Source organism: Pinus tabuliformis, chromosome 1_2 (assembly GCF_031772625.1).
Source record: "Pinus tabuliformis cultivar Carrire ecotype Pingquan chromosome 1_2, CPIR1, whole genome shotgun sequence".
Lineage (NCBI taxonomy): Eukaryota > Viridiplantae > Streptophyta > Pinopsida > Pinales > Pinaceae > Pinus > Pinus tabuliformis.
Genome location: NC_142298.1, coordinates 832356853 through 832367100, shown reverse-complemented (window position 1 = coordinate 832367100; position 10248 = coordinate 832356853). Strand labels below are relative to the sequence as shown.

Here is a 10248-nt window from a genome sequence, read left to right as displayed (position 1 = left end):
TAATCTACTGAGAAATAGAGATGCAATGTCTGATTGTAATTTCAACAAGAAAAAATAATCACTTGGCAAATTCCATTGTTTGCACCCAAAAATGTAGATAAGGCAAACTGAAAGCACTATCATCTATCAATGCACATATTGTTTCATTCCTAGAATTGGCTTCATAGAACCTATGGCTCTCAACCAAAGTACCTCACAGACCACAAAGATTGATGTTGTTGGTGTTTAGGAAAAAACACCTGGATTTGATGTTGTTGCTGTTGTTGGGGCTTGTATTGAAGCCAACTTCTGCTTCACATGTAATTGTTGATCTTGGCATATTGGCAGAGTTGGAACCTACTTGCCTGGAAAATGAAATTTCATTGCAACACTCATTAGATTGTCACTAGTAGGCAAAAGAGTATAGCCTAGCTGAGCTATACGTGAATCATTTCTCTCTCCATCATTTGATGGTTTGTATCCATCCAACCAGCTGTAGTCATCCATTTGGGGTTTTTCATTTCTCTGAACCATCTGCTCACCTACACAGGTGACTCTAGGATTATAATGCAATAAATCAGTGTTGGAACTATCTGGCAATCTTGAAGGTACAGGATCAAAACCAGGTGGAGGTCCAAAATGACGAACATGTTTATTCGCACGTCCTTTTCTAATGCTTAGTTTACAGGTGTTTGTCGTCTTGGTAGTTATACTAGTTTTGGTAGTTGGTGTATCAACCTTGGACAGTGCTGATGATTCAAAGTTTTTTACATGTGGTTCACTGGATATTTTTGGTTGACCGGTGTTTGCTTTAACAATGGCCGAGGAAATTTCATTGGAAATTGGCTTGTCTGACATGCCAGCAACAACAATACTCATAGAGATTCCAATTGGAGTTGATGAATACAAAAATTGAGAAGAAATCCAATTTGAATGTGTGAAACAGAGTCAACTTTTCCCACAACACTAGCAAGAAGCTTTGACTTTAGCAAAGATCCATTTTCTTGAAAATGATGACCAAGATTCAAGTTCAACATCCCATTAAAAACAAGTGCTTCATCATCTTTATACCATGAAGGATGGAGATGATTTATCTACTGAGAATAGACGGTGATACCTGCATGGCTATTCAAAAATGGTGCAGTGTAATTTTTCATGCCCAAAGTTTCAAGATAATTGGTTAGCCCAACAGTAGACGTTCCAATACCAGTTGACCAATGATCACGAGAACTTGCAAAACTCTCAACTAATTGGGAAACTTCATGGGGAGTTGTATATGCCCCCAAAGAAATGTTTTCCCTAGTGGTCAATGTTGAAGAATAGTAGAATACCCATAAATTTGAATTGGCAAGTCAGTTGGAGGGGGGAAATTGGAGAATACTCGAAGATGCAATAGGGTTATGTTGTGAATTTGAAGCAACATTTAGCTTTGAATGCTTTCCTACTGGACTGGGTTTAAACGCAACTACATCTTCTTCTTCTTTATCCGAGTCTGCCTTCACAGTAGTAAATCCTGAAGCACACAACACAAGATTTTCAAAATAAAAATATTCTTGCTTTGCACAATTGGATACAATCTCTCGTAGAATATTATCAAATTTATTCATGGCATTAGAGACTTTAGGCTTGACATCTTCTGACTGGTCTTCAATCTTGCATTCAGGAACCTTTCCAGCAATACAAAACTTCATCAAGTTTGCATCAAAATATATTCCATACCTTCTATCTTCTACTGAATTTGCAACAGCCTTTGCAGCTGCCATAATCCTTTGAACCTGAATGTTGTTTTATTTCTTTCTAGCAAATCCACTGTAATAATGTCGCTTGGAAAAATATAGACCAAGTTGTGCTGCATCCAATGGAAGAAATCCCTTTAGTTCAAATTCCTCCCACAATGCAACACCCCCTCCTATCGCTTCCTCCTCATTATACCTCTTAAGGAGTAGCAAATGCAATCTCACCTTCCACCCAACTTCTATTGGAATCTTGGTGAAGACATTCAAAGACCAAAAGTTTGTTAAGTACTATGACACAATGACTCCAAAAGGATGATCTTGCTCTGGCTTGCTTCTCTTTAACATCATTACATTCTACAATATCTTGTCTGCGAGTCAACCATTCCATAAAAACTAGTGTTGCTGGAAAAAATGGACTAGAGGAAACATCATCTCATTTCTCACATTTTCTAATTATGTTCCCCGCAAAGCCAAAAGCATCAGTAAAATCATTCTGAAGTAGAAAAGATCGCTGCAAAATTTCCGCATAAGACGGACTTATGTTTTCAGTTTCACTAATATTATGAACTGTGAATATTAGAATTGACACAATCTGAAGAACCACAAGTCCACTAAAAGTCGAGCCATTGACCAAATGTATCCAAACCAATCCCCATCTCTTAAATGAGTTCAGTTTTGGTAAGCTCCTCAAATTCATTTATTGTAGAGGAACAAACTTCAACAAATGTCTCAAGGCTGGAAATTAAAAATATTTGAAATTTATAAGTAAAGAGGCATCTATGAACTAGGAAAACACCAAACAAAATGTCAAAACTGGCTTGAAAAGTTGAAATCTTGAAACAAATCATACCTTGTGCGTGTAAAGAGAATCCCATTAAGGCGAACAAAATGATTTGTAAAAGCCTTGTTAACCTATGAAATATTAAGTTGTTTTCTCTTTGATATGGCTGCCACTTATTTCTGATCTTTAAGGGAAAACCTCCCATCCCCTCTCCCTCTTCCTCTCCCACCATCACCTTTTGTAGGGGTCTGCTTGGTTACTGATACTTCCATCTGAGGAAGCAACTAAGAATAATGCTGACGATTATGTAGAAACTTAAATCAAACTAAATGCTCAATAGATCAAAGAAATGAGCAAGGAAATGTTCTTAGAATACAGTATGGAAGAATAAAGCCCAAACTAAAAAAGCACACAATTGGCTCTAATAATAAAATGGTCAATGCAAGATAATCAACAATTTGTAAACCTGATGTACAGTAATAAAATGTTTGATATGGAGAAAGATCCATCATCTTTGATTCAAGTTGTTGTTCTTTCAAGTTAAATTGCAACAATAATATTCAAGAGACTAAAAATATAACACTAAACGAACATACCACCCTTGAACACCTAGGTGAAAAGGCATACCAGATCAAAATTATATTCATTGTAATCATATTTACTTCACAGAAAAAAAGATGAATATCTTGTAAGCAACATCAGTACTCACAGAGACTCCAAGTGGATTTGATGAATAGAAACTTTAAGAAGCAATACAATTTGAATGTGTAGATACAGACTCATCTTTTCCCACAGTACTAGCAGGAAGCTCTGACTTTAACAAAGAACCATTTTCTTGAAAATGATGACCAAGATTCAAGTTCGTCATCCCAATTAAAAAAAGTGTTTCATCATCTCTATACCATGCAGCATGGAGATGATTTATGTGCTGAGAAGGTTGTTGACTAAAATTTCAAAAGTCAGTGACACTTGCATGACTATTCAAAAATGGTGCAGTGTAATTTTTCATACCCCAAATTTCAAGAAAATTGGTTATCCAAACAGTAGACATTCCACTATCAGTTGACCAATGATAAGAACTTGCAGAACTCTCAAATAATTGGGAAACTTCATGGGGAGTTGCATATGCCCCCAAAGAAAGGTCTCTCCCAGTGGTCAATGTTGAAGAATACCCAGAAATTTGTATTGGCAAGTCAGTTGGAGGTGGGAAATTGGAGATGTTGAGGTTCTTGAGGAAGACACAATGGAGTCAGTTTCTGAATACTTGAAGATGCAATAGGGCTCTGTTGTGAATTTGATGCAATATTTAATTTTGAATGCTTTTCTGCTGCAGTGGGTTTAAAGACAATTACTTCATCTTCTTCTTCTTTATCTGAATCTTCCTTCACAGTAGTAACTCCTCATGCACATAACACAGGTTTTTCAAATGAAAAAACTTCTTGCTTTGCACAATTGGATACAGTCTCTCATAGAATATTCTCAAATTTATTCATGGCATTAGATACTTTAGGCTTGAAATATTCTGACTGGTCTTCAATCTTACATTCAGGAACCTCTCCAGCAATACAAAACTTCATCATGTCTGCATCAAAATATATTCCATACCTTATATCTTCTACTGAATTTGCAACAGCCTTTGCAGCTGACAGAATCCTTTGAACCCAAATGTTCTTTTCTTTCTTTCCAGCAAATCCACTGTAAAAATGTGGCTTGGCAAAATCTAGAGCAAGTTGTGCTGGGGAAATGGTAGAAATCCCCAGTTCAAAACCCTCCCACAATGCAACACCCCCTCCTCTTGCTTCCTGCTCATTAAGCCTCTTAGGAGTAGCAAATGCAATCTCACCTTCCGCCCTACTTCCATTGGAATCTTGGTGAAGACATTCATGTACCAAAAGTTTGTTAATTAATATGACACAATGACTCCAAAAAGATGATCTTGCTCTGGCTTGTTTCTCTTTAACATCATTACATGCTACAATATCTGGTCTTTGAGCCAACCATTCCATAAAAACTAGTGTTGCTGGCAAAAAAGGACTAGAGGAAACATCATCTCATTTCTCACATTTGCTAATTATGTGCCCCACAAAGTCAAAAGCAGCAAGTAAATCATTCTGAAGCAGAACAGATCACTGCAAAATTTCCGCATAAGACAAACTTATGTTTTCAGTTTCACTAATATTATGAATTGTGAATATTAGAATTGACACAATCTGAAGAACCACAAGTCCACTAAAAGTGGAGCCATTGACCAATGTATCCAAACCAATCCCCATCTCTGAAATGAGTTTAGATTTGGTAAGCTCCTCAAATTCATTTATTGCAGAGGAACAAACTTCATCAAATGTCTCGAGGCTGGCAATTAAAAATATTTGAAATTTAGAAGTAAAGAGGCATTTATGAACTAGGAAAACACCAAACAAAATGTCAAAACTAGCTTGAAGAGTTGAAAGCTTGAAACAAATCATACCTTGTGAATGCAAAGAGAATCCCATTAAGGCGGAAAAAACAAATTCTAAAATCCTTGTTAACCTCTGAAACATGAAGTTGTTTTCTCTTTGATATGGCTGCCCCTTGTTTCTGATCCTTAAGGGAAAACCTCCCATCCCCTCTTCCTCTTCCTCTCCCACCATCACATTTTGTAGGGGTCTACCAGGTTACCAATACTTCCATCTCAGGAAGCAACTGATAATAATGTTGACAATTCTGCAGAAACACAAATCAAACTAAATCCTTAAGAGATGAAAGAAATGAGCAAGAAAAATGCTCTTAGCATATGCCATGAAGGAATAAAGCCCAAACTAGAATTGGAAATTCTCATAAGATATCGATGGGCATGCACATAATTGGCTCTAATAATAAAATGGTCAATGCAAGACAATCAACAATTGGTAAACCTTATGTACAATAATAAAATGTTTGATATGGATAAAGATCCAGCACCTCTGATTCATGCAGCAAACTGTTGTTCTTGCAAGTTAAATAGTAACAATAATCTTCAAGAGAATAAGAATATAACACACTAAACAAACATAACACTGCCTACCATCGCCCTTGAACACCTAGGTGAAGAGTCATACCATGTAAAAATTATATTCATTGTAATCAGATTTACTTCACAGGAAAAAAAGACGAATACCTTTTCAGCAACAACAGTACTCACAGAGACTCCAAGTGGATTTGATGAATACAAACATTGAGAAGGAATCCAATTTGAATGTGTAGAAATATACTCAACTTTCCCACAGTACTTGCAGGAAGCTATGACTTTAACAAAGATCCATTTAATTGAAAATGATGACCAAGATTCATGTTCATCGTCCCATTAAAAACAAGTGCTTGATCATCTCTATACCATGAAGGATGGAGATGATTTATCTGCTGAGCAGGTTGTTGACTAAAATTTCCAAAGCCGGTGACACCTGCATGACTATTCAAAAATGGTGCAGTGTAGTTTTTCATACCCCAAATTTCAAGAAAATTGGTTAGCCCAACAGTAGACGTTCCAATACTAGTTGACCAATTATGAACAGAACTTGCAGAACTCTCAAATAATTGCGAAAACTCATGGGGAGTTGTATACTCCCCCAAAGAAAGGTCTATCCCCATGGTCAATGTTGAAGAATACCAAAAAATCTGTATTGGCAAGTCAGTTGGATGGGGGAAATTGGAGATGCTGAGGTTCTTGAGGAAGACACAATGGATTCAGATTCTGAATACTTGAAGATATAACAGGGTTATGTTGTGAATTTGAAGAAATATTTAACTCTGAATTCTTTTCTGTTGCAGTGGTTTTAAAGACAATTAATTCATCTTTTTCTTCTTTATCTGAATTTGCATTCACAGTAGTAACTTCTCAAACACATAACGCCGTTTTTTCAAATGGAAAAGCTTCTTACTTTGCACAATTGGATACAGCCTCTTGTAGAATATTATCAACTTTATTCACGGCATTAGAGACTTTAGGCTTGACAGCTTCTGATTGGTCTTCAATCTTGCATTTAGGAACCTCTCCAACAATACAAAACTGCATCAAGTTTGCATCAAAATATAATCCATACCTTCTATCTTCTATTGAATTTGCAACAGCCTTTGCAACTACCAGAATCCTTTGAACCCGAATGTTCTTTTCTTTCTTTCCAACAAATCCATGGTAAGAATGTCTCTTAGAAAAATCTAGAGCAAGTTTTGCTCGGGCCAATGGTAGAAATCCCCCCAGTTCAAAATCCTCCCACAATGCAACACCCCCTCCGCTCGCTTCTTGCTCATTATACCTCTTAGAAGTATCAACTGCAATCTCACCTTCCACCCTAATTCCATTGGAATCTTGGTGAAGACATTCAAATGCCATAATTTTGTTAAGTAATTGATCTAGGTGGAATAGGCGGGTGACCACCAATATCCAACTGATCCAAACTTAAACAGGAGCACAACAACTTATAGATATAATCATAAACACAAATATGCAGCAGAAAAACACTTCATTTCATTAATAGAAAAAAATACTGAACTATGCTTACAAACAAAATGGAACTAAGATAGCTCGGGCGATGGTATCTTATCTTTGAGAAAAGATGTGGCAACTACATGCCTCTGAACTATGTTACAATGAGTCTCAAGGGCCTATTTATTATTGGAAAACATGAGAAAACCCTAAAAAACCAAAAGCCTAACCCCAGGAGATGTAACACCAAGAGTTTGTGGGCCCCATTGGGGTTAGTTGGGCAGCCAACTTCTCGGGGTCGTAACTTGGTCATATTATCTTTGTTTGGCGCGTACGATACCTTGCTGGGAAGGTCTCACCGAGTACTATACGTTTTGCTGCAAGCCCCTACCTATAGCTCTGGGTCTGTCGTGGACTCCAAAAAAACGTCGTTTAGGGGGTCAAAGTTGCTCCGAAAGTTTAGGACCCGAAAAACTGCTAAAAATAGTAAATGCTGAAATGAACAAGGAAACATATGAAACTAACTGGGGGGTCTAGGTGGAATAGGCAGGTGGCCACCAGTATCCACCTAGATCATTCCTCCTGCCTTAGGAAGCAATGGTCCCCATTGCGTGTAGAGCCTCCATGAGGTGAGGAAATTTCTGTTGAACCTGATCCTTGGTGAACCACTTGCCCTGGTGAAGGAGTTGGCCTACTTTGACAACTTGATATAACTGTATCCTCTGTTGGCAAGTGTTCTTGATCTGTGTGTCCATGATCTGATCAGTTGTGGCTTGTTCCATATAGTTCGAGTTGAGCTCTACCGGTGTGAGTTGTTCTGCAATGTTAGATGTGTCCAACAATGGTAGAAAGTATGGCCAAAGGCGATCTACATTGAACATTGGGTGCAAACCAGGGAACAGTGGGATGTTGAGCTCGAAGGCATTGTCACCGACAACCTTGGTGATGGTGTATGGTCCATATCGAAGCAGGCTAATCTTGTGGTGGGGTCCAGTAAGGCGTTCCTTCTGCAAATGTAGCCAAAATTTGTCGCCCATTGGAACTTGTGCGACACTCGATGTTGATCATGGCGCTACTTGTACTTAGCATTGGGTCTATCCAATATATCATGGACCTATTGGCGGATGTGTTAGATGAACTCAAGTACGTTGCTGGTTCTTTTAGCTGCAGATTGAACATGAGTCGAATCTACCTGAGTGGTTGCAAATGGTATTAACACATAAATGGGGCATAATGGTTAAAATCCCAGCCATACCTGAAAGGGGATGTGGCATGTTAAGTTGTGGAGAGCTATGTTGTACCTGTGTTAGACATAGGAGAGAATTTCATCCCACGTGCATGGATGCTTCGAGTTGTACATGCACAGACTATGTACGATCATCCTGTTGACAACCTCTATTTGGCCAACAGTTTGGGGATGGAAATATGTCGACTCAATAAGTTTTGTATCCAACATTAACTAGAGACTTGACCAAAATGCACTCAAGAATCTGCTGTCCCCATCTGAGACAATGGACTGTGGTATCCCAAAGTGTACCCAATCTCGCTCAAAGAGGAGCTTAGCAGTGGCCTCTACTGTGATACTCTTCTTACATGCCTCCATGATGGCCATCTTAGAGAATTTGTCGACGACCACGAAAATGCAATCGTTGTCATGTTTAGTAGAAGGAAGGCCCGAATTATAATCGATGGAGATAGATTCCCAAGGCCAGCTACGAGTAGGTAGAGGAGTGTAGAGGCCTTTCTTATTGATGAATGGTTTGGCAATGGTTCAGTTGGTGCAGGATCTAATGTACTTTCCAACATCCTGACGAAGTTTTGGCCAATAAAAATACTTCTGCAATACCGCCACTGTTTTCTCTACTCTAAAATGTCCAACAACCTAACTATGGTGCTCCTCCCAAATCACATTGGCACGGTCACTTGAAGGAACACAAATGTGTCCCAGGTGGCAAAACAGTGCATCTTGAAGGTGAAAATTCGGAACTTGCTTCCCTTCCAGGAGTGTCTGGTATATGCTACCGAATTCTAGATCACTCTTGTAAGGATGCGGCCACCTCGAAGTCTCAAAGCCATGACTGATGGTCGGCTGAGGCAATCAACGATGATATTGGTGTTGGACTTCTTATACTTAATGTTAAAATTGAACCGTTGCAGATATTTGTACTATTTTTGATGGCGATCATTTTGCAACTTCCCTTGTGTCTGTATGAACTGTAGAGGTTGGTGGTCTGTGTGGATGACCGTTTCCTTCCCCAGAATGTAATGTTTCCATTAAGGGTAGAACTGCACAATGGAATAAATTTCTTATTCGTAGGTGGGGTACTTTTGGACTGTGTCTAAAAGTGTCTCACTGTGGTAAGCCATTGGATGCCCATGTTGAGTGAGAACTGCACCAATAGCATAGTCAGAGGCATCTGTATCAATGTCAAATGGTTGTTGCAGGTCTAGTAATGTAAGCACTGGTTCAAAGAAAAGGCAATTCTTCAACTTAGAGAACACTTTTTATTGGGTTTCTGACCAAAAAAACTTTTCTTTCACTCCACCCTTGGTGACTTGACTTAAAGACCAAGTCATATGAGAGAACCCCAACATGAACCTACGGTAGAAATTGGCAAGACCCAAAAAGGTGCGGAGCTTTGTTTGAGTGGTTGGGGCTAGCCAATCCCGAATGACTTGTATCTTGGATGGGTCCACATGTACACCCTGCTCATCAATGATGTATCTGAGATATTGAACCTGGGTCAAGCCAAAGGTGCATTTCTCCAAGTTAGCACACAGCTTGTGTTATCACAGGTTTGAAGGACCTTCTAATATGGTGGGGGTGCTCTTCCAAACTCTGGATGAAGATTAAGATTTCATCTAAATACACCACCACGAATGCCTTGGTGAATGTTGCAAGATGTTGTCCATCAGTCTCATGAAAGTTGCAGGGGTGTTAGTCAATCTGAATGACATGACCAACCATTCGAAAAGGCCCTCCTTGGATTTGAAGACAGTCTTCCACACATAGGAGGGTTCGATAGGCACTTGGTTATAACTTGACTTCAAGTCAACCTTACTGAAATATTTGGTCCCTTTGAGTTGGTCTAGAAGGTCATCAATAGCGAGATTGGGTATCTATTCTGGAGAGTGATCTTGTTCAGTGCCCGATAGTCAATATAGAGCCACCAGGTCCCATCCTTCTTCTATACCAATACAATTGAGCTCCCAGAAGGTGATGAGCTTGGCCTGATGTTCCCTTTATGCAATAGTTCTTGAATCTGCCTCTTGATCTCATCATTCTCCAGAACAGAGGATCGATAGATCTG

At 38.9% G+C, this 10248-nt stretch overlaps 1 protein-coding gene across 1 annotated transcript in view; it reads right to left on the bottom strand.

Annotated features, from left to right (window-relative positions):
• Positions 1 to 3208: 3208 nt before the first annotated feature.
• LOC149208501 (uncharacterized) overlaps positions 3209 to 10248 on the bottom strand; it is a 28191-nt gene continuing 21151 nt past the window's right edge. The window contains exons 2-3 of the mRNA XM_089396093.1: positions 4964 to 5199; positions 3209 to 4848 (exon numbers count right to left, since the gene is read on the bottom strand). Coding sequence (XP_089252219.1) covers positions 5168 to 5199 — 32 coding nt within the window. The 3' untranslated portion in view covers positions 3209 to 4848; positions 4964 to 5167. The remainder of the gene's footprint in view (positions 4849 to 4963; positions 5200 to 10248) is intronic.